The sequence below is a fragment of the Camarhynchus parvulus genome, chromosome 1, assembly GCF_901933205.1.
Source record: "Camarhynchus parvulus chromosome 1, STF_HiC, whole genome shotgun sequence".
Taxonomy (NCBI): Eukaryota; Metazoa; Chordata; class Aves; order Passeriformes; family Thraupidae; genus Camarhynchus; species Camarhynchus parvulus.
The window spans coordinates 91,196,974-91,221,248 of record NC_044571.1 but is presented as its reverse complement, the minus strand read 5'-3'; the positions used below and the strand labels follow the sequence as shown (position 1 = coordinate 91,221,248).

The window sequence follows — 24,275 nt, the reverse complement described above, 5'->3', positions numbered from 1 at the left end:
GGGGCTGGCCCCGCCCGCAGCCGGCCTCCGGCGGCGGGAACGGAGCGGCGGCGGGGGTGACTGACGTCTCGCCATGTCCCGCTTCTTCCAGGCGCTCCGCCGTGCCGGCGGTGCCCGGGGCGGGGGTCCGGGCGTGCAGGAGGCGGACGTGCAGCGGTGGGGGCTGACAGGTCAGCGGGGAGCCCGGGGAAAGGGTCGGCAGGGAGCCTCAGGGCTGTGGGTGCTGTCAGAGATGGCGGGAGGCGGCGGAGGGGCCCCGCGCTGCCCAGTTCATAGAATGGCTTGCGTTGGAAGGGGACTTTGAAGATTATCCAGTTCCAACCCCCCTGCCATGGGCAGGGACGCCTCCCTCTAGACCAGGTTGCCCAAAGCCCCATCCGACTTGGCCTTGAACACCTCGAGGGATGGGACATACACAACTTCCAGTGGCTCACCACCTTTACAGTAAAGAATTTTTTCCTAATATCTAATCTAAATATACTCTCGTTTAATTTCAACACATTCCGTCTTGTCCTGTCGCTGCAGGCTCCTTTAAATAGTCTTGCCCCATCTTTCCTGTAAGTTCCTTTCGGGTACTGAAAGGCCTCAATTAGGTCACCCGGATGCCTTCACTTTTCCAGCCTGGACAGCCCCAATTTTCTCAGCTGCAGTTCTCTGAGCTCTGTACCAACAGCCCTCAGGCCGGGAATAAATAAAAGTGCAAATGAAGTGAAAGTCAAAGTGAGCTGCAGCTGCTGCAGAGATGGCGTTGCTGCCGTGCTCTCCGTTCTGTGTGAGCCTTCTTCGGATGCTGCAGTCCCTGTCCTTGGCTTTGTGGGTAGGTGGGTGTTTGGGCCAGGGCTGAGCTCGGCTTTAACCCCCCCAGTGCCTCCGCACAGCCTCAGGCAGCTCTGTGCTTCGGGACGACACAAACAAGGGTTGGCCTGTTCAGTGGCCTCGAAATGGGCGTGAGTTAAAGTGGTGTCCGCTGTTAAAGGGGAGTGTCAGGGCAATCCTGCCCGCACGTTTTCCTTAGCTTACTGGAAATCCTCCCCTCAGTCCGTAGGCTGGTTTGTGTATCCTGCGGGCTGGTGTGTTACTTGATGCACTCAGTTGCACATTTTCCCCGAGAGGAGAGGGCAGCAATGCCACAATACACAGCACTTGAGTCCAAGCACAAGGAAACTCCTATGTGACTTGTATTCATTTTGACATATTGTGCCCCACAATAAGGATTGCAATGGTGGTAGTAGTGACTGTGGCCTATAGTGGAGGTCTGCCTTAGCTTTAAGTACAGAAAATCTAGAAAACATCTTGTTGAGAAATTATTATTATACAATAATAGATTGTGACAAACATTTCTGGTAGCCTAAAGCGTCTCCCTGGCTCTAATACTTACATATTTTAAAAAGTGATTCAGGCTGAAAATCAAGCTGTCTTTTAGGAATGCAAAGTACCAGCCTTTATTATTAGATCAGGTTCCTTTTACAGTCTCTTGCAATGGCTCAGGGCATTTTTGTGTAAGTTTCTGAATATGCTTTAATTTAATTGCTATAACATTGGGGTCTTTGCTGTCCAGGAGGGTAAACCAGCTTCTGCTGAGGGCTGCTGTGCTTTTCCTGTAAGGCAAATGTTTGGGAAGGCCTGTTTTGGGCAGGACCTGTTTCTACTGTGTGTATGGAGTGCATTGGGTGACTGTAAGTGTAACAAATCACTTTTATTCCCAGGCATTAAACTTCGTCCCTATCAATTAGAAGGTGTGAACTGGCTCGTGCAATGCTATGAAGTCCAGCATGGCTGTATCCTGGGTGATGAGATGGGCCTTGGGAAGACTTGTCAGGTGTGTCTTCTTCTTCTGGAAAATGATCTTTGCTTAAATTTTGGGGTTTTTAGCCTAGTGTTTCTGCAGAATGAAAAAGTACCCTAATTATTCTCCCCCACCCCTTCAGAATTCCATACTCAAGTGAGCGCTCATTGTCTTTTTTGTCACTCAAGTCCTGAGTGAAGTCCTGTGTAACTCTAAATAGGTTTCAGGGTTTTGTAAAAAGCTGAGTGGCCATTTTATCCAAACACCTTAATGCATAATTCATAGTGCGCAGAGTTGAAGGCACAATACACAGCCAGTACAGGGAAAATAATGTCCTTTTGATGCACTCACATCAAGGGGATTTATGTGTTTGTCAACACATGGATTAAAATTTACATATCTCATTTTTTCAGAGGTTTGTTGGATTTTTTCCAAGTTTTTCAGTGTGTTTAAATTTTTTGGAAAATGACTGTGCTTTGGATCAGCTGATTTTATTCAATAGGTCTTAAATTACAAATAGTTTTAGAAAGTGATGCATGGAAGAGCTGGTTTGTGACTGTGCAAGAAGGGGGCTTCGTATATTGCGGTCATGTTTTAGAATCTAAGCATTTTTGTCTGTATCCCACTTGATCTTCTGTTAACTCTGATTTGTGATAACCTATGGAAACTAGCTGCAAAGCTCAACAAGGAGACAGCTTATGTAAGATCTGGCTATTGGATTGAACCCTTCACTTGTTATAAAAAATATTTTCCTTGCCTTTTAGACCATTTCTCTACTTCTTTATTTGACAAAAAAGTTATCCAACAAAGAGAGATTTCTGATACTTTGTCCTCTGTCAGTTTTGAGCAACTGGAAGGAAGAGCTGGAGCGGTAAGTTTCAACAGTTGTCTGGCTTACTACATTATTGCTCAGACTCGCAATTGCAAAGTTTGCGTGTTGCAAGATTGCAAAGATTGTTTTCAAATGTGCTCACTCCAACATTTCCTTTTTATCCTTTCAAAGGGATAGAAAGTTAAAAAGGAAGCTGCTACTAAACCAACAAATCAATGCAGACCATGCAGTTAATGCATAGTCTTTACATGCTGTGGTATACATGAATCCATCCATCCTATATTATTGGCTATCAGTCCAAATGCCTCCACTAGCTCCTTGCTTTTTATTGATTTGTAACCCTCCCTGCTCAGCCTCTCTTAGGCAAAATCTGCTGAAGACAGCCAGGAATCTTCATAGTGAAAGGTAAGACCCAAGCTGGAGGGCATGCTCACATTTGCACACAAATACATCCCACCTGTGCGTGCAGCCCATCCTCACTGGGGTGACAGTGCTGATGTTTATCAGGGTGACAGGCTGCTGTGCCTGAAATATGCACATTTGTGGTCTGTAGCCCACAGACTCCTTTCAAGAGGAAAGGCTAGAAGTTAAAAGTTAGAACAGAGGTCTGTCTGTGTGGCCATCAGCTGATGCTGTCTCTCAGCATCTGAAGTCATCCAGGTTACATTCTGAAGTAAGCTGGCCTGATTTGGATAGACTTTGGGTTGGAATAGTTCGGAGAAAGTGCATTGCTTCATAGATCAGCAGTGCAGCTTTCCAGAAGGAATATTTGGTAAATAACAGTGGTGGGATTAAATGAGGAGGGATTTTATGGTCCCAACAATTGGAACTGGTTTTATCTGCTTTTTAACTGAGAGAATATATTTTTGAGGCCCTGACTTTGACCTCTTTGCTGCAGACATTTTTGTCTTTATTTTAGTATGATTCAGGCCAATTCTTTGGCCTCATCTGGGCCAACTGTATTCATTCACCTGCTTCTTAGGAACTTTTTTCAGTTCAGAATAGCAGTTAGGTCATGAGACTGGTTTTCAGTCATCTGCCTTGGACTCTTACACCTGAAAGAATGCAGGTTTATTTAGGACTTGTCCAAACCAGAGCCAACAGCTGAAGTACCAGCCTGAGGTGAAAATTATGAAGGAGTGAGATTCAAAAGCTGAGAGGCAGACACATCTCACAGGAGTGTAGGGTGTTTGGATAGGAATTCTCATCATCTGTGCAGTGGCTGTGTTTGGTAATGAGGTCCAGGGTCATAAACACGTGAAAAGACTTAGCTTGGCTCACTGTTTCTGCTCTTTCTCTTATCAACAGGTTTGCTCCAGGTTTTTCTTTCATAACTTATGTAGGCAGCAAGGAAGAGCGACCCAAACTGCAGGAGAATCTGAAAGGAGACTCTCACGTCCATGCACTCCTGACAACATATGAGGTATGTGATGTCTTTGTCACTTGAAAGGGGGGCACAAGATTTCCTTGCCTTTTTGATTCCTCTGTACCTCCCAGTTCATGCCTTGTCAGCCTACAAGTGTTCTCACTTTTACCCTTCTAGTTCTCTTCCCCCCTTTCCCTGTGTGGAGTGCAAGTGAGAGGGTGTGTGGTGTTAAACCATGACATGCCGAAGGTGTCATGTAGCTGTCATGTTTTTTTCCTCAGGTAGTAAGTGCCTTCATTCCACTCTGCTCCATTTCACCATAGTTTGCAAGCAGACAGAAAAGTGCTCTGTTTCTTAACTGATGTATTTACTTAAATCATAAATCACAGTTCATTTTCTTTCGTTGCAGATTTGCCTGAAAGATGCAGCATTTCTAAAGTCGTGAGTCTGGTTTTAATTTCTTCAAATTTAAGTCTGGATATCTGTCAACAATTTCTTAAGTGGATATTTGTATGTGCAAGATTCTGTGTTGTTTCACAAGAGACAGGGATGTTCTTGGCTTGTGATTAGAACTTTGCCTTTTCCAACTTTCAGTCTTTAATGTCAGCTAAAATATATGTGAACTTCCCCCAAGAACAGTTTTCAAGCCAGTTAACTCAAAGCAATATGACACATAGTGACTTAGAGCAGTACATTAAATATCAATCCAGCAGAGGACATCCTCAAGAGCTTCAGGTTGCAAAGGTATTAGCTGCAAAATTCACTGAAACTGACCTGCATTATATAACAGTGAAAATGTGCTATCATATCCTGATGTTTATTGCCTCCAGTCACAACTGTGGAGGGCTTATGAAGCATTATGCCTTCTACAAAGACTGATTATTCCACTCAAATTCAGTCTGTAGGAGGTACTGTCACAGTCATGCAGAATTCCACAGGCATCTGCACTTGAAATGAGGAGGAATTTTTCTTTCTTCTTAGCAGTAGTGCCAGTGCCTTGCAATGGTTTCATGACAAATGCTGGGGGCAGCTATACATAATGAATGGCTCAGTATCTTTGTAGAAGCACAAATCCAGTGGCCCCTGCTGGCAAAATTTTGTGTCAGCCAGGCCCACAATGGGCACCCTCCTGTCTTTCAGCAAAGCAGCTGTCCTTGGCCACTGCTGAAGTAGCTGACTGTGCTGCACATCATGGTAGAAACCAGGTCTAATGAAAGGTAGCCATGACTGTATTGTCCTTACAGTTTCATCCTGTTCTGTATTGCTGCATATTATTCTGTTTATTTTAAAGTGTAGCACCCAGGGAGAGCAAGTAGCCAGCCCTAGTATCACAGAAATGTCAGCTCCAGCGTGATTTCCTACTTCTAAAGCTAACAAATAACCTCAAAGGCATGTCACTCAAATTTAGGGTTTTGCCCTTTAGTCTTCCTTCTGAAAAAAAAAAGTGGTTGCTAATCATTTGTACCTTGTTCTGTGTGGGAGCATTTGGAGCACTTTGTAAGGGAGGGTCAGAGTTATCAGATGTCTTCCCACCACTACTCCTTACAAGCAGTGTAACAGCACAAATGAGTTGAGCAAGAGCCATGCTGTAATGGAATAGATGAGGCATGAGACTGCTCTGCACATGAGTTTCTGCAATGCTGCACAGTGCAGAGTCCTTTGGCAATTCAGCTCCTGAGCTCATAGAATAAAAGTAATGACACTTGATTGTTCTGGCAATGGAGAACCTCTCTGATACAGCAGAGAGGGAAATCAAGGCAAATAAAAAGACTATTTAGGAAGAATGTAGGTCACTGTGATTTCAGCTGTTGTATTCCACTGGGAAGAGAAGTGTGTGGGTGAGAAAAGATGGAGGTTCATGCTTTCCCTCCACTGGAAATGACTCTAATGTGGAAGTTGAAACCCTAGTGATAAGGAGGCACAAACACTGAGGGTTGAGAAGATGTGGAGTTTCAAGTAAGCCTAGTGGATCTACTGGATCACCAGTGATTCTGCAGCCTGCTAGAGGATGCTCTGCATAGAACTGTATGATCACAGAATAAATTGAAGCTCCTGTCTTGCGTGTTTTGTAAAAACCTTGGGATCACTCTTACATCACTGCCTCGTGATTGTTGCTGTGTTTTTGCACAGGTGCTAGGGCCTACTTTCATGTCTCTTTTTCCAAGTCAGAGACCTCCCTGAATGTTCAACAAACCTGTGTTTATATCATTTTCCTGATAGTAACAAGGGTGAAGAGACAAGCAAGAATTCAAGTGAATTTAGTCTTGATTTCAAAAAAAAACTCACCCAGACTACAGTTAAAAACCTCTGTTGGCTCTTCAAAAACAGTACCTGTGAATTCCATCCCACTTTTGGGTGTTTGCTTTTGTTCATGGGGTGGGACCCCACCTCAAGTTGAGCCAAGCAGAGCCACCACTTACTTCAGTCTTTTTGTACTTACAAGAATGAATTGTCAGTGCCTAACTGAAGATGCTGTTTTTTGCTTGTTCAGCTTTAACTGGGCTGCCTTGGTTGTAGATGAAGCTCACAGACTGAAAAATCAAAATTCTCTGCTTTACAAGACACTTTCTGAGGTAAAGTAACTCCTCTTTCTTCTAGTGTCTTAAGACTTTTCCCTTTTCAGATTCTCAATGTGAATCATCACTCATTTCCATCAGAGCTGGTGAAAATATTCCCATATTTAGTGGCAGAGATAAAGGCCTTGTTGGCTTTGCATGGCAGTGGGCAGTATTTGGAGCTTCCCTCTCATTCTGCTTCATGTTTGGGCTTTCCATGTTGGAGCAGTTTGAAAGACCTGAAAAAGTAAAGCAGCCAGACATGGTGCTGAACCGCAGCTGTGCTGCTGCAGAAGTAGATGTCTGGCTGACCTAAGCAACAAGAGGCCATCTCCAGCTCTGGCAGGGTGAAGGAGCCCTTGCCTAGCTCATGAGACCTCATGTGTTGTACTGCTGACTTCCACTGTCCCATTTAATGGAGCCACCCTTGTTTACAGAAATTAGGAGAATTGCTCCAGCTTCCAAAGCACATGGTCAGAGCAGCCCAAATGCCTGAGTGAGGGCTACACTTTTTGTCATGCCAGTGAAACATCTGTGTTTGGTGTGTGCTGGCATCAGCAACAGTGTACTACAATACACCTTGGAAAATAGGGGGTTTTATTGAATTCCTGAAAGTCTTACATATCCTGAACATATTGTCCCTGATGTCTGTAATTCAGGAGCTTTGGTTATAATCACAAAAAATAGACGTGATTCACCTCATCTCTCCTCCTAACCTATTTTCTATTACCAAACTTGAGAGAAATTTGTATCTTTCCAAAGGTAAACTTGTTTCTCAAGTCTCTTTATGGGGATTACTGTGAGCAGCATGGACCTGATAATGTTCCTGTGTTTGTCAGAGTTACTCAGCAAACAGAAGTGGAACTTAGTCTGACGCAGTTTCATTTCACTGATCTATTCCAACTGCATTTTCCAATTATCCCTCCTTATCTAACAGCTAGTGTGTGGCATTAGACTGTAGACTGCATGGACCCGACATTTTAATGGAGTCTGTTTTGTACTTTGTTCTTATTTTGCTTACACTGAATTCCTTGCACTGGTGCCAGCCTAGTCAGTTTGGAGCTGTTTAGCTGTCACACCATACCTCGTGTTTGGATGGTTTTGGCAAATCTGCAGCATTCTGCAAGCAGTTCTGTGCTGCCACTCATCTTCTAAGTTAAACCTAAGAGTGGTGTGGGTGAACTTGTATATTAACTAACTTTTCATTACAGATACTTTTTCCTAATAATTTTGTTTTATTGCTGGTTTTTTTCAGTTCTCAATAGGCTTCAGCCTGCTACTCACAGGCACTCCAGTCCAGAACAGCCTCCAGGAGCTATACTCCTTACTCAGTCTTATTGAGCCTGACATCTTTCCTCAGGAAAAAGTGAAAGAGTTTGTTGAGTATTACCAAGTTATTGAAAAAGAGAATGAGCCAGGTCAGTAATAAGCAACATTGTGTTTCAATCAGAACCAGCTTTTATCCTGACTAGGAAACAACCATGTTGTGTCCTCTTTATTTGCTTTCTTTTAATGGTGACAAGCTTTAAAACCAAGCCACAAAAACTAATGATTACTTTTAAGGCAAGAGCTTTCTTAATGTAGCTCCCAAGTGTTCCAGGTATGCAGCTATGTTTTGGTTTCTCTTTTTGTAAAATGTGGCTTAAATGGTTTCACCAATAGATGTGAGATTCCTTTTACATTTATATTGAAAGTGTACTTCTGAAGGTACTGTATGAATTCCTTACCTTTAACACAGTATTCTCCTCTGTTATTGTTGTGTTTGGGTGGGGTTTTTGTGGGTTTTTTGTTTGTTTATTTTTGTTTTTTTAAATTTCTCCCTGCCTCTGCATAGCCAAAGAATTGCACAGTCTTCTGCAGCCATTTCTGCTTCGGAGAGTCAAATCTGAGGTGGCTGCAGAGCTGCCAAAGAAGGTGGAAGTGGTTCTGTACCATGGAATGTCAGCTCTGCAGAAGAAGTACTACAAGGCCATTTTGACAAAAGATCTAGGTAACTGGGCATTTTGAAGTCAATAAATTATTTTGAAAAGCAAAACTAATTCCTGTTGTACATGCAAACTAATTCCTATTGTACATGCATGCTCTGTTGTAAAGAAGCAGAAGTTACTTTGGTCTGCAGAGTATGTACAGAATAAATATGCCAAATTTGCGTTGCTTAATTTTTGATTTTAGCTTGTGGCAAAATAAGAGACATATGAGTTGATCTATTGCTCAGGTATTGTGAGGTAGGAAGTGTCAGCTTGAGGATCTGCTTTGGGCAGTCTCAAATTAATTAAAGTAATTAAAGATACTTATCACAAGGTAAGCCTGCTCCTACTTCATGTTTTTATATTCAAACAAAAGGGTGGTACAAGAAATTTTGGATCTGTGGTTCTCTACAAATTTTCTAATAGTAGCACAGATGCCATAATGCAAATTTCAACCTACTGGATGCAGATAGGAGTTTTATGGGAAACTGCAGGTTATGTAGACAATGCAACCACTACCATCATGTGACTTGTGAGTGCTTATTTGTTCTAGGAAGATTAAAACTGGAGAGTTGCAGATGCTTTGTTCTTCTATGGCTTTCTAGCACTTTGCTTGAACATCATCTGGAAATCTGAAACTTCCATCTTCTACTCTAATCAGCATATGTGCATGCCTTTCTTTTTTTTTGTTCCTCACAAAAATGCAACAAGGAGATCTCATTGCCCAGGAGATCTTGACTGTGCTCTATATTTTTTTTTCTGAAAATGCAAATGAACTGCACCAAATTTCTTTCACTTATTTTGATGATTTCACTCAGAAAAATTACAGTGACCTTTTCCAGGGAGTCCAGAAAGTTCAGTGAGTCTGACAAGACAAAGTAATGCTTACCAGGGTCTTATTTCTAAAAAGCTTGTCCAAAAAGTGAGGGAAATTTTTTTTGGCGCATGAAAACAGATGTATTAGTCTTGAGATGGGAAATTCAAATCCAGATGTGATTCACAGAGAGAAGTACTCCAGTGTTGAAGCACTTTGGAGCAGTGCTTAGTACCAAGAGGTTCCCAGTCACAGACATTAATAGAGCATGGGCTTCCCTGCTCTTTTTTTTTCTCTGCTCTTTGTTCCAGATGCGTTTGAAAATGAAACGGGAAGGAAGGTTACACTCCAGAATGTCTTAATTCAGCTTCGGAAGTGTGTTGCCCACCCATACCTCTTCAATGGTAGGAAAGCACTGTTCTCTTTTGGAACAGAAAAAATCACTTTCTTGATTTATACAGTGGTTTTCTATTATTAGTGTGATGCTTAGAAGAAGCAAGTAATAAACACTCTTGTACTTGAATCAGTAGCAGCTGTGAGTTTGTGACCAGTTCCAACACATGACAGTTCATCAATAATGACAAACAAAGTAGGAGACTGTGTGAAGTCTGAGTTTCAGACTGCAGCTTTCTATTTCTATGTCTTCTGTCATCTAAAGCAAGAAATCACAATGCTTTGTGAACTACTGAGGGTGTAATTTGGAGATACAGCAGGACCATCACATCTCAAGCAAGCGTCGTGTGGCTCCGGTCAGCAAAAGTGACAGTGCAGACACACTGAGGCTTACCACAGAGTTGTTATTTCTCTGGTATTAACTGTGCTTTTGAAACTCCTTTCTGTTCCAGGTGTTGAGCCAGAACCCTTTGAGATTGGAGACCATATTGTTGAAGCCAGTGGCAAGATGTGTTTGTTGGATAAACTCCTTTCATTCTTGTACGCTGGGTATGTCATGTTGGGATGGGGTTGACATAGGGAGAAAAAGTAAAGTGGGAAAGCAAACTATAGTATTTAGCCATAGGCTGAGCAGTTATTTTTCACAACACAAGCACTGACTTATTTATTCCACGTTACTCACTACCTGAAAGAAGTACAACAAGCTGTATTGGAGCTGGTAGAGGAACCTTGAAGATTACTGCACACTGCTATGTCTGGCCAAAGCATCTTGTATTCAGCTGGGAGCAGGTGTGCTAGCAGTATTGCTATTGTTGTTATATTATAGGAACAGGGATTTTCAGGTGCATTTTCACCAGCATTTCTCAAAGCACTTGACTAATTCTCTCACATGCTCTCATATTTGCCATATTTGAGAGCCTGGGACAATAACCATATGACTTGGTATTCAGCATATCTGCTTTGATTGTGAGTTTCCTGAGAGTGGTTTCTAATGCCTCAGTTGAGTTCCTTTGTGCTAGCTACCTGTGTTCACCTGGGAGGCACAATCCATGGCAAATGGGAAAAAGAAAAACCCAAGGATAAACTGAAATTTCAGAAGTTTTGGGATTGGTGTTCACAACCCCTTGTGAGTTCAGAACTCTGGTGAGTTCAGAACCTGGAATCCAAAGACTAAAGGAAAGAGCTTCAACAGCCCTTGTGAAGTTCTGATGTGATTTTGTTATCTTTATCCTGCTGTGTAGCACCTTGTGAGTGGCTGCCTCTCCACTGAATGTGTTTGCTGCAGGACCAGCCCTGTGCAAATTCTGGACTTAAAAAAATGTCTGTGTTCTGCTCTAGGATGAAGTCTGATTTAAATAGAGCACTGTCTGAGGCCTAGGGCTGGGAGGGAGGAGAGCTGATTTCTTAACACACCTTTGTAGGTAGAGCTTGATCTTTGAAGGCTATTTGCTGGAGAAGGAGATGTTCTGCTGTCACAGAGATGCTGACACTACATTTTCCCAGTATTTCAGATGCATTGTAGTGTGTGATTTGAGATGCATTAGTGTGGTGAAGAAGACCTCATCATGCTAGGCTGAAGCTGGGGGTCCTTTTAGACAGGCTGCTCACCAGCCTGTATCCAGCCAGCAGCAGAGCTGTACCAGAGCCCTGTTACTTCTCTGGCTCCACACTCTAGACAGGGCAAATGATGATGGCAGATAAAGCTTAACTGATTGCATTTAGATGTGGAGCTGAAAATGTGTGGTGAGGGAATAGGCTGTGATTCTGGGAGGCCTTGCTGTGTAACAGGGACTGATAATGACTGGTTAAGCCATTGTGACCCCCCAGCATGCTGTGAAATGCTGTCACGGTGTGCTGAGGATCACAGGGTTTTGTGTTCTTCTTGCAGAGGCCACCGTGTGTTGCTCTTTTCTCAGATGACTCAACTGCTCGATATCCTGCAGGACTACATGGACTATAGAGGTATGTTCTGCACACTTTGGTAGGAGAGGGCTTATCCTGCTGATCTCTGCCAGATAGTGTTCCTGTGATTTTGGTTGATCCACCTGGGATGGATAAAGGAATGTGATGAAGATTTTTTGGTTCTTAGTAGACAGGGACCATTTTCCTGCAGCAGCTCTGTGAGTTGGAGGGTCTTGAGTTCAGCTCTTTGCTGTTAGCAGCTTCCTGAAATGAGCTGGCAGTTAAGTGTTCTTCAAAGTAGCTTTTGTGCCTTGATGAAATGGAGCTAACGAACAGCTAGGTAGCAATGTTTCAGTATATGCCTGTGTTCACGTGTGTACCTGTGTCCTGAAGTAATTGCAGTAAAGGCAGTAGACTTGCTCTAGATTCACTTTGTCCAGCACAAAACACAAACTGAGCCACAGTTATACCAGGAAATTAATTTTTGATTAAAACAGTTGTTGACAGTGGGGCCCCAACATGTCTGAGGGCAGGTTGGATCAGACCATTTTTGGCAAGGTTAGCAATGTGTTCTTGGGACGTTTTCTTTTGTGTCAATCCACGTGGCTCCATGCCTACTTAGGATTTCCCATGAAAGAGGCTTTTGTTTGGTGTTTATGGTTTTGGACGACTAATAATGTAGGATAAAGCCAAATGTAGTGCCATATCCCATACTACATGCTCACAGCAAAGCACACTGAAGGCCGTGGGAGTTTGGATAAGGAGGATCTGATGGTTCTTGGCCTGCTTTGTTGGGCCAACAGCCAGCACAGCATAGTCTGAAATGGGACTGTGTGCTAATGTTCTTTTACTTGGGCTCTGAATTTTCCTGTTGTGTTTCCAAGCAGTAAATTAAATGCTAGGAGTCTCTGCTTCAGAGTCAGCTAAATTACTCTTTACCAACAGTTAATCTGGAAGTCAGGGTCATTGCCTCAGTTTATACGAGGTTTAACTGGGAAAAAATGAAGGAATTGAAGGCAATTAAATGAGAACCAAGCCAGGAGGATATGGCACAAAAAGATTCAGGACAGCAGTGAGACAACAGAGAATGAGGTAAGAGGGTAAGAGCAAAGGCAAAGTTTCAGAAACATTTATGCTGTTTATTTGGAAAGGCTACAGCTACGAGCGGCTGGATGGCTCTGTTAGGGGTGAGGAGAGACATCTTGCCATCAAGAACTTCGGTCAACAGCCCATCTTTATCTTCCTGCTGAGCACTAGAGCAGGTAAGTAAGGAGAGACAAACAAACCATCTTGGTTCTGCACTCTTTATTTTATTCCCTCTGGCAAGGTTTCAGGGAATTCTGAATCCTGCAGAGCCTGCTTGTGTGGGGGATTTTTGAGGGAGACAGGACACATCCTGAACTTGGGTCTCTCATCTAGGACATCTGGTTTCTGTGCTTTCCTTTTGGCAGCTGATGCCAAGATCCTTTTCATATTGCAGCTTATTGAGTTTATTTTATTCCAAGTTCCATAATGCCTGTCTCTGTGCCAGTTTGAGCTTAAGGAATCTCACTACCATTTTAGTTCTGCAAGCATCAGTCTTTAGGCAGGAACAGACTTCCTTTAAGTAAGCTGGTGGAATTGCTTCTCAAGTTTGATGAACATGGACGTGCTCTTTAGCTGGCAGACAGACTGAAACGAGAGTCTTTTACTGTCCCAAGGCTGCAGAGAACTCCATGGGACTGCCATCTGTGCTGCTTCCCCTCTTTGCTCCCTGGGCAGATCTGTGTCTTCTACACAGTTTTCAAGCCTCCTTGTCTTTCTGTTCAAACAAGCTCAGAGCCAGGCTTCTGCTTGTCTCCAGAGGAAGAATCCACACTGCTTGATCTCAAACATCAAACTGGAACCAGCTCTTCCTTTGGGCTTCTGGTTAAACTTGCGTTGATGAGCCTGAACCACAGTGCACAGGGGGAAGCACACAGGGTTAGTGAAAGAAAGACCCTAATGCTGGATGTGTGTCAGGAGTCTGTGTGTCTGTCACCACAGTGCCTGAGCTCTCCCTCCCATGCCAGCCACACTTAGGGTTGTTTTTTGCTGCACACTGCTATGTCTGGCCAAAGCATCTTGAATTCAGCTGGGAGCAGGTGTGCTAACAGTATTGCCATTGTTGTTATATTATGGACACGGATTTTCAGGTGCATGACTGTCTCCACTTGCAGGGATATTCTGATTACAGGCAAGGTGTCTTATCATGAGCTGGGGGAAATGTAAGGCAGCAGACCGTCTCCTCTTTAACTACACAATGTGGCCACAGTAGAGGTATTTTAAAATGTAAAATTAACTGGGTTTTTAAAAATATTTTTATTTCATGAGAGCCCAAGTTCTAACCTCAAAACCTTTAGGTCTCATAAACGCCTGGTCTCTGGTTATTGTATAGTTTGGCTTGGTGTTTTCCACTGTTTCAGTGGTGTATTTACAGCTGGTTCTGTGCTGCAGCCAAGTCATGACTTGGACAGTCCCTTAGGGGTTTCAGGGAAGCCCATCCTTGCAGGGATAACCTGCCTGCCAGCAGAATTATGTCTATGTTCATCAGTCTTGACAATCAGTCCCTTTTTCATTGGTTCACTCACACCGTATGTTTTTTGATTACATTGCATTTTAAAGCTTCTTTTTTGGACTGTTGCAGAAACCTGGAAGCTGGAAATGGAAGGCTTACCCATCTGTCTACATCTTTATGAGACTTAGATTTGAAAGATGGATTGGATTAGATACAGTTGATCAGATTTGACAGAACTTTGCAGAGCATAAATTCTCCAGCTTCTCCTTTATTTTCTGTTGGTGACCTTCTTCTTTTGTTTGTAGGTGGAGTTGGCATGAATCTGACAGCAGCAGATACAGTTATTTTTACTGATAGTGATTTTAACCCACAAAATGACTTGCAAGCAATAGCAAGAGCTCACCGGATTGGGCAGCACAAGTGAGAAATGTCACTACTTGTGGTTTGGTTGCTGACTCTCTTGGCCTCTCAGTATTACTTTCCCCTTCCATAGGCAGTGGAAGGTTAAAGTATGAGGATAGATTGAAGATCACAGGGGAGCAGAGAGGATTTTGTGTCTTCATTTTCCAACTGCAGCCTCATACAATCTTGTCCTTGTCATGTATCCTGGGTGGGAACTTTGTAAATGTGGAGTAGGAGATGGAGGGTGGAAGTTTGCCTGCACTTTTGCAATGAGCATTTCTCCTGTGTCAAGCAGAATTGAATCAGCATCACATTTCTGCTGATAGTTTTACTCATTTTGTTCTTGCCTTCTTTACCTACCAAAGGAGTGGGTGAGGGGATAGTAAATACCTTAGTGCACCTCAAAACAAAGTGAGTAATAAGAATTTTCTTAAACTTTTAAAGGCCTGTAAAAATTATCCGTTTGATTGGGCGAGATACAGTTGAAGAAATCATCTACCGAAAAGCTGCCTCGAAGCTCCGGCTGACCAATGCCATTGTTGAAGGGGGGCAGTTTGCTCTGGGAGCACCCAAGCCTCAGGGAACAGCAGAGTTACAGGTAAACCAGAGTTGTATCCTCAATTTGACTCCAGTAACCACCTTAGAAATGTGCCAGAATGTTTCTGTGTTTACGTTGGATTTGAACTTCTGCAAACAGCTTTGCATTGACATGACATCTTCTGTCTGTAGGAACCAAAATGACATCCCAGGTCCAGACAGCATCTGATGTTTGAAGACAGTTTTTGCAATTTTGAAGTGTGTTCATTGTGGAAAGGGTGTGTTGTCTTGGAGAAGAGGGGAAGACAGAACCTTTCTTTGTTTTACTTGTTTTTCAATTATAATTAGTGGAAATTATAAAAAGTGGAAGCTGGACTCGTTGTTTCTTGAACTGATCTGTCTCTGGTGCTTTTCTCTCACAAACAGAGCTGATAAGAAGTCAGGTGACAACCTAGTCAGCTTTTGGTTGTTAGTCTGAAACTCGGTCAACCTTCTTTTGGCCTCTTGGCAAATACAGTGTCTCAAGAGTCAGGGCATGATTTATAATTCTAACCTGAAAGGTTTGTGTTGAGAACTTGGCTTCAAAACATCAAGCGAAGTGACATTTAAGGGAACATATCCCCTGCATGCAGCTAAACCTAGGAGAGGTTTGGATTTAGTGTATCCTTTCCGCTCTGCCTGCCCTTCCTGCCCCGTTTGTGTGTGTCTCAGCAATTAAAGTTTCTGTGGGAGGAGTGGAACTGAGCCCATAGGAAATTCCATGCTGTTATTTTTCTCCCCTTGGATTTTTATGGTATTTAGGCTTTTGTTTTAAACAGGTCGAGGGCAAAAGCAAGCCTGGCCTTTCTGGCTATGAAGAAAGCTGCTTGAATGCAGTCAGTACAGTGCTATTTTGTCATTTAGCCCTGAAGAAAAACGACTGTTCAAGTCTGGATGAGTTATGATTATGGGAGATATGTTGTTGGGGCTTGTCCTGTCAGGTGCTGGGAGAATGGGGCATATTAAAAAATAAGTATTTTGACAGGCAGCCTTGAAGCTTAGGTTCCACCACTCATACATCCTTTGTTTTTAAGCCTGAGAAGCTCGAGACACTGGGATTGACATGGAATTAAAGGATAATAATGCTGAACTTCCCCTTGTCTTTGTTAAAGCTGAGTGAAATCTTGAAATTTGGCCTGGATAAATTGCTTTCCTCTGAGGGAAGTACTGTACAGGATGTGGAGCTGGAAAACATCCTTGGAGAGACAAAAGGAGGGCAGTGGATAATGGACACTGTGCTGCCACAAAAGGAAGAGAATGAAGAGGAAAATACAGAGAGTAAGTTGAGAATCCAAATATCTTTGTCACTTGAGTGCTGGTAAAGAAGGCTTCCCAGGCAAGGGTGGCATTTTTCAGGCAATAAGTAGAAAAGCAGAATTGTAATGAAGTTACTTGGATTTTGTTTGTGGCCTATCCACAGACTTTACTTCTGAGTCTTTATGGGTATTTTTGTTCTTTTTTTCTGTCTTTATTTGCCTGTTTGTAAGATAATGTTAACAATACTTGCCCAGTTTTGGTGGCTGAGAGTTGAATTCCTTTTCATATTTTAATACTTCAGATGGAAATTCCTGAGAAATGGGGAAATATTAATATTGTAGCTACTGCTTTTCCCACAGAGAACCATTAAGATAGATCTATAGTTTTGGAGATGTTGTAGTAAGTTAAGGAAAGGCTGTGTAGCAGGTGTTTAATTTTTTATCTCCAATTAAAAAATTACTGGTTATGAAAACCCAAAAGGTGAGATAAGAAACACAGAGTCATGGTGTCTATAGAACTAAAACAAACCTACTCTGTCTTCAAATCTCTACTTTCCAGCCCAAATGTCATCCAGTTGTGGTTAATTTTTCATAGCCCCATACTACCTGAAAATAAATTCTAAGGATACTTCCCTCTTCCAGTGCTTTTTTCCCAGAGAAAGACTGAATTTTTGTCTGGGTACACAGTAGCACTTAAATATAAATTTGTGACTGAAGCTGAAATATGGCTCTGCAGGACAGTTATTGTCCATCCAGCAGCAGTTGCCAGCAATGAGTAATTATTTGCTGAGAGTTAGCAAAGAGTGGTATTTTCTGGTGGTGACTTAAAAGAGAGGCAGTGGTGCCACACTGTGTAATAAGTATAGGAAAGATAACTCACGTGGTGAGCAACAACCCTGGGCTGCCAGAGTTCTGTGCTTTCATTTCATTTGGGAAGTCAAAAGGAAAAATTTGCTTTCCCTCTTCAAGAGCTGCCTGTAACTACATAGCAGAGCTGATTGAATTCTCCACTGGCAGAGATGGAATGACCAAAGAGAACAATGATGGAACCACAATTTAAAATAATTAATTAAATAAAATAGGAAGAAAGCTTCCTTGCCAGTCTAAACATGTTAAATTATCTTAAATTAAAAGCTTTTGTCAGAGGAAGCAAATCTTGATTCTCCTGTTTCTACATGATACTGACTCTGGTCATACCAAAAAGTTGTGAGAGTGAAGATCTTTCTCTGCTGAGGGTAGAACAATGTCACAGAGGAGCCAGATTTTTTTTTTATCTCACTGTACATTTTGGGTGTTAGTAGGTTTCAGTTCCTTTTCACACTTTTTAACTGTTTTTTAAAGATCACATGTACGTGTATGAAGGCAAAGATTATTCAAAAGAACCCAGCAGAGAAGACAAAAAAGCATTTGATCAGCTCTTGGATCTTCAGAAAGCACTGATTGAAGAGACCAGTAAGGAAGGGAGAGCTCTCCGGAACAAAGCAAACGTAAGGCAGATGTGACAAGGAACACGATGCTCTTTCATTTGCTTGTGGAAAATGAAACTTGGCAGTTTTCTCTCTTTACCTACAGCTTGCAGAAGGCATGTTAAAAGATTTGGATGTCAGTGTACTAAAGTTGGCTCTGGAATCAGGGTGTTGAGGGCACTTCTATAATTTCAGGTCACAAAACCACGTGACAGTTGAGTTCTGATGATTAAGACTTGTGGACAAGTAAACAAATGGGAAAGGAATGTAGATTAAGGAGGGCATCAGGCATGGCTTTCAGATGAGCAGTTTGTTTCTGTGATACCTCTTTCTTTCTCCAGGCCCTTCTCACAGGCCTTCGGGAACAGTCGGCCAGGAGGAAGCACTTGCTGAGTGAAGAGGAGCTGGAGGCTCGGAGGAAGAAGCGCCAAGAAGCAGCAGCAAAGAGAGCAAGGCTCATGGAGGAAAAGAAGGCAGCAAAAGCAGAGGCAGAGCACAAGAAAAAGTATGGTTTGTATTGCATCTACCACTTGTAAATCGATGTCTGTTGCACTGTACTCTTGGAATGTGTCTGATTGATGGAAATAATATGCCCAAAGTGCATAACATGGGGATGTGAAGGTGGAAAAATGGCTTGAGTCCCTAGCAAGGGTTCTTTCTTCCTGAATACCCTGCCTGACATTACTTTAATTCATAGAGGATGTCCTGAATAAGAGCCCTGTGATTAATGAGCGTTTGGGAGAAGCTTTCTGAAGTGCCACAGTTACCCCCTATAAATTGCTCTGACATCTGTGACTCTCTGGGACATCTTAACTTTCTCCTTCTTGTTTCCCAGGTGTTCTTCCTTTTCACCACTCCAAGTAGCTCCTTGCCCTTTGCTATGTGCTCACTTTTTCCATGCCTGCAATTGGCTTAATCACGTTGGCATGTGGCTCCTAATATTATAAATAAGAACTTTGGTAACTGTTGTTCTGGCCTAAAATGGGGAGGGAGCAGAGGGAATGCAGGTCTAGGTCTCCTGTGTTTCACTGCAATGATTTAAACCAAGCTGTGTGCCCCCACCTTTGATTTTCATTGAACATCATCTTTCTTCTCTTGGTTTCAGGATGGCCTGGTGGGAGGCCAATCATTACACATCTACCTGCCTTCCTTCAGAGGAAAGTGGCTCAGAGGAGGAGTTTGTGGAGGATGAGTTGGGGCAGAATGTGGATTTAGATTACAAAGATGGAGACCAGAACTATATTAAATACGTCATGGGAGATGTAACCCACCCCCAAGCAGGAGAGGAAGATGCCATCATTGTCCATTGCCTAGGTGGGACTTGTGAACAACAGGAGTATTGTTGGGTGGGGTGAACAAGGGAGCTGAATTGTCCCTAATGGTTCCATCGTTTCTAATTCTGAAATAATTTGGATTTGAGTCTGACTTAATCTCAAGTGGTGCAGAAGCAATACAGCCTTTATTCCAGCATGTATAACCCACATGAGTACTAGCAAGGTGTGCAAGGGTCTTTGCATGCTTGCTCTGGATTTATGGGTAAACCTCTTCAAAGGGGCCTGTAGGGCTTGAAATTTTATGTCTGTGGCTAAAGGGTGACAGTTCCTGAGAGGAGGACCTTTTGTTTATCCTGTGGAAGCTGTAGGAATCAAACTGAGATACTGAAATTCATCTTCTTTTCTGGTTAGCAGAGAGAGACAGACACTTCCAGAGGCTGAGGTCAGAGTTTCTTGGTGGTTGTCTCTCAACACTGACAGTACAGAGGCTCTAGGCTAGTCTCCCAAGTTAAGGCCCTCTTTTAAGGCATTAAAGACATGAAAAGGGGTTCCTCCTGAAGCAGTGTTGGAGCTGCTCTCTGTCCAGGGCTAGAGCAAAACATCAACATCTGCTTTGGCTTATGTTACACTGTGCATGAAAGCTCATGTTTGAAGTGCAAATGCCAGGTAGAAGTGAAAGACTGGAAATATCAAATACCTGGTGTGGGAAGCCCAAGGCACCAATGTGGAGACATACTACATGCATGCTCTGTGTACCTATATGTATGTATGTATGTATGTGAGGATACTGTCAGGTTTATATGCTCAGTGCTATGGTTAGTGCTTGTTTCAGCATTTTCAGTGAAGAGTAAGGAATTTTTCTGTAGAGTATTTCAAGGAACTGATAACTTTGTTTTTCTCCAGGGCTGAGGTTTATCCTTTAGGATAGTCCCTTGAATGGTGGTTGACTTAAGTTTGTATGTAGTTCCCATATCTGGTTTTGATAATCATTCATTGCCTGTGTACAGAGCAGGGGCCTTCCCTGCAGGCGTGGTCTCAACCTTACTTTTGAAAGGAGTCTAACTTGTTATTTCATTCTAGATGATTCCGGCCGCTGGGGAAGGGGTGGTTTATTCACTGCTCTAGAGGCTCGTTCTGATCAGCCAAGGAAAATATATGAGATGGCAGGAAAGATGAAAGGTAAGAGATTAAAATATGACCTGAGGCCAAGACACTTGGAAGAGGTAAAGCCCCAGTGACACTGCAGGAGTGAAGTGCCTGGATACTTCAATACTCACGCGTGTTACTCTTTCTCTGGTTATGTACATCCCTAGCTCTCAAAGTAGTACTTCAGCAGGTGCTATGACTTGGCTTGTTTGGAGTGTGAGAACTCTGTGTAGGGGTTGACGATTCCAATCCACTGCAAGTCATAAAAAGGGGGGGAAACTCCAATCTTGTACATTATTCACAGAGTGCTTTTCACTAAATAAGACAGAGCACTGCATCTTCTGTCAAAGTGCTTTCAAGAAGTATGAAAGCCACCTCAGGCACCATTCAGCTGAGCCTTTGCTTCCCTCCAAACACTAATCTTTTCCTCAGTATATATTAACAGTTTTGAAATACTTGCAGCTGGTTAGGAATTAACATCTTGCTATAAGATGGAGCTGTTGATCTGTCTAATTTCCTGCAAGATGCTTTCTTCTCATTTCAGCGTCTCTCTTTACATTTGTTGTCTTTAATTGGGATGTGTGTGTGTGATTGTGTGGCTCGGGGGAAAATGTTTGTCTTGCTTCCCTGGGCAAAGGATCTGACTGCTGAAACCATCATGAGGAGATACAGTCTCAGAGAATAATACAGAATGTGACAGTGAAATCACTGCTTCATTGCCTGCTTGTTTACTATTCAGGACTGATATTTTTATTGGTGTCCTGTTTTTTTTTCTGGACAGACCTGGAGATAGGAGGAACCCTGCTATTCCCTATTGATGATAAAAAATCCAGGAAAAAAGGACAAGATTTGGTGAGAATGAGAAGCTCTTTCCTGTTTTGCTCTATCCATATGTTTTTGAAGCTGTGTGAAATGAACCTTATGTCTTTTTCACAATAATGGCACCGATTACTGAACTGATTACTGGCTGAGTTTCAGTTAAATATTAGACATAATGAGTTTTCTTCATTTATTAAAGGTAAAAGTTAGTAATGCAGTTTCTAGCACTGTCGCTGTGTCTCTTAGTACTGTATATAGATTGTAGTTCAATTTATTGTGTTTTCTCCTTAGCTGGCCTTGATTGTAGCTCAGCACCGAGATCGGTCCAACAACTTGTCTGGCATTAAGCTGTCAGCTTTGGAAAAGGGCCTGAAGAAGATTTATTTAGCAGCCAAGAAAAGGAATGGTAAGTGTCTGTGCAGCAGAACAGCGAATCTGTACCTGTGTGGTTGCACCTAAAGATGATGACCAATTTCCACCTCTCTACTGTTTTTTCTGAAGTGAAGTGAGATCTCCATTGCAGGGAGGCTGCTCAAAAGTATCTCTTCTGTTCTTTATTGTCTCTGTTCCCTCCTCAGCAACAGTGCATCTCCCACGGATTGGGTATGCAACCAAAGGCTTTAACTGGTATGGCACCGAGCGGCTCATCCGAAAGCACCTGGCAGCTCGGGGTGTGCCCACTCTTATGTATCCTTTTGGAGTGTGTCTCATTCTGTTCACCATCTAGTACTGAAATGATCCTGTAAATATCTTGGTAAATGCAAAACAAGGAAGTAAGGCAAGGCACAGATGCCACAGTCCAGCTAAAAAAACTGGTTTCTCTCACTTTGCTGTCAGTATCCAGTATTTTTGACAGCATCCAGGTACTCAAAGGCTTAGCATTTTGGGTGATAATGACAGATGAGTGTGATTCAGCGTGCCTGTCAGGATTTGTTAGAACCAGGTGCTAGTCTTCTGTTGACAGCATGGACTTACCTGTATATGCCACATCTGTGGGGGGACATGACTGGAATTTCAGATTAATGGAAGTGACTCAGAAAGCAGCAAAAGTGAGAATATAAAAAAACATTACAGTGTTCCAAACAGGTGATAGCCTGCTTCCTTGGCTGAACATGATGAAAGTTGGTGTGTTAGGACAGGCTTAGGAAGGCTTTCACCTTCCAGGAAAGGAAGCAGGTTTACAAGGAGGCTCTGTTTTGTCACTTCTTTTGGAAGACATGCATTTGCTATACTGACACTGTCAGCAGTTCCATGAAACCAAAAACCTGAAACAAAGACAAAAGTATTCAGACTATTCTGGCTCTCTTCCTTGGTAAATCTGTTAGTGGACACATTGTCTGGTACTTGTTGACACTTGACAGCATTTCCTTGACATTCTGTTAGATACTACTTCTCTAGGAATAAAGGTTCTTCCTCTGCTTCACAGCCATATTCATCTTCAACAACAGTCTCAAAGCCATGAAGATGAAGTAATTTCACCAAGAACATGCACAAAAAGTGACCATCACTCCGGCAGTCCATGTGCATTCATGTCAGAAACATGGGTTGCACAGCCATTATTCACACCTGTACCTCTCTGCTGTGCCTGGCCCCAACATTTGCATGTTGTCAGTGGCTCTGGAGTGGAATGAGACTCTCTCTGGCTTCAGAGTCCAAAGGGGAAGGATCTTGGCTCAATCCCAGACCTCTTTCAGAGATGGAAAATTAGACTTTGAACTGATGGTCCATTGTTATCCCTTACATTAAGTTATTGTTAGGGCTTGGAATACAGTATTGTTTAGCTGTATTTCCCTGCCCCCTCACTCCCTCTCAAATTTCATACCTTATCTCACTATACCTCTTTTCAATCAGCTTTTTAGTGGTTACTTGGCATTCAGTCTACATGTCCACACAGAGCTCAGCAGAAAGGAACCTGTCAACTGTATGATAACCACACAGGATACATTGTTTATACTCTTCTCATTTCTCAGAAATCCATTTGACTTTTATTTGTTCAAATATAACATTTAGCTACCTAATCATGTGGTTATAATCTAGCAAAATGCTGACCAGTATCCTTGGCGAAGGTGTGCAAGGCTGCCAAAATTTGAGACTGGCTATAAATGATACCTTTCCTTCTCCCACAACTCTTATTTCATTACACAGCTTTTTGTGGCAGCTGTAGGGCAAAACCAGTTCCTTACTGCTGTCTAAAAAGCTGTGTGAAAGGTTCCATGACCCTTTGATTCACTTTTTAGGGTAAAGTTTTTGATGTTGGCTTTACTGTGCTGCAAGAGAACCTTCCTGTTTTTCACACTGTTGACACTATTATTAGCCAACATATTTTTAGGGTCTTTTTGTACGACCAGGCAATTAGTAGCTCTTCCTAATAAGTGCTGTGACCAGGGAGACTTTGAGGTGCCAAACTTAATTGAATTTGAAGTTCATCTTCCAATAGGAAATCACCCCACAAGCAGTGGAAAGTATGTCCCTAAATATCTCATGGCCAACATACACCTCACTGGCTGCGTTTACACTGGCCCTGTGGCACCATCTGCTTATTTAATAATTCCAGGCCTGCCATGGCTCATCATGCTGACTGGTATGCTCCACACGAGGAGAAACCCTCCTGAGCTGGATGCTCTGTCCTTCACTCTTGGCTGTACCAAACAAGCCCATGGGATTCGTTACCTCTTTTGACCCTGCTGGAGCTGAGGGCAGCCAGTGCTGCACAGCACCTCTGTGGGTAAGACCTTTCTTGCAGCTGTTCCCACGAACAGCCCCCTCTGCATTTGGCAAAGTGCCCGCAGGATCAGAGTCCGACTGTGAGGGCTTGGAGGGGTGAGAGGTGGTGGGGTGGATGTACCTTGTTTTCCCATGTCTCTCAAACTGGCCCTCTTCCAGCAGGCCGGCTGGTGGCACTGTTAATCAGCTGCAGCAGCTCACAGTGCTTCTCCAGCCTGGAAAAAACGCTCCCTCTTTCCCAGAATTAAAACACCAATTACACTTTTTTCTTTGGCAGCTTGACTGAGCACACAATTTCAGTCTGCAGACTCAAGGCTCTGTTCCTCCACTTCTTCTTTTTCCTGCATGTTTATTGCCCTTTGTTCAAAGCTTTAGTTCCCAAGTATTCCAGTGTGTGCAGTCTTGTTCCTCAGCTTCACGCACACCTACGGTTCTCTGGCCACCAGTTGCACATGAACAGA

General features: G+C 42.9%; 1 protein-coding gene across 1 annotated transcript; it reads left to right on the top strand.

Moving 5' to 3' along the window:
• Window positions 1-37: 37 nt before the first annotated feature.
• On the top strand, window positions 38-22,815 carry CHD1L (chromodomain helicase DNA binding protein 1 like). The gene is made up of 23 exons (XM_030969732.1): window positions 38-170; window positions 1,707-1,819; window positions 2,551-2,657; window positions 3,927-4,041; window positions 4,394-4,425; window positions 6,476-6,557; window positions 7,795-7,957; window positions 8,374-8,529; window positions 9,632-9,724; window positions 10,166-10,262; window positions 11,602-11,675; window positions 12,767-12,877; window positions 14,457-14,571; window positions 14,998-15,151; window positions 16,242-16,407; window positions 17,727-17,872; window positions 18,193-18,356; window positions 18,957-19,165; window positions 20,206-20,304; window positions 21,053-21,123; window positions 21,382-21,496; window positions 21,669-21,777; window positions 22,474-22,815. The coding sequence occupies exons 1-23, from the start codon at window positions 74-76 to the stop codon at window positions 22,550-22,552; spliced, it is 2,667 nt and encodes an 888-aa protein (XP_030825592.1). The 5' UTR covers window positions 38-73; the 3' UTR covers window positions 22,553-22,815.
• Window positions 22,816-24,275: the final 1,460 nt, after the last annotated feature.

What these genes read in the sequence shown, in the direction of transcription:
- CHD1L (XM_030969732.1), top strand. Translation starts at nt 74, where the DNA reads ATGTCCCGCTTCTTCCAGGCGCTCCGCCGTGCCGGCGGTGCCCGGGGC. An exon ending in TGAAAAAGAGAATGAGCCAG is followed by an intron (nt 7,958 to 8,373) that starts GTCAGTAATAAG and finishes GCCTCTGCATAG; the next exon opens with CCAAAGAATTGCACAGTCTT. An exon ending in AGCAGCCAAGAAAAGGAATG is followed by an intron (nt 21,497 to 21,668) that starts GTAAGTGTCTGT and finishes TTCCCTCCTCAG; the next exon opens with CAACAGTGCATCTCCCACGG.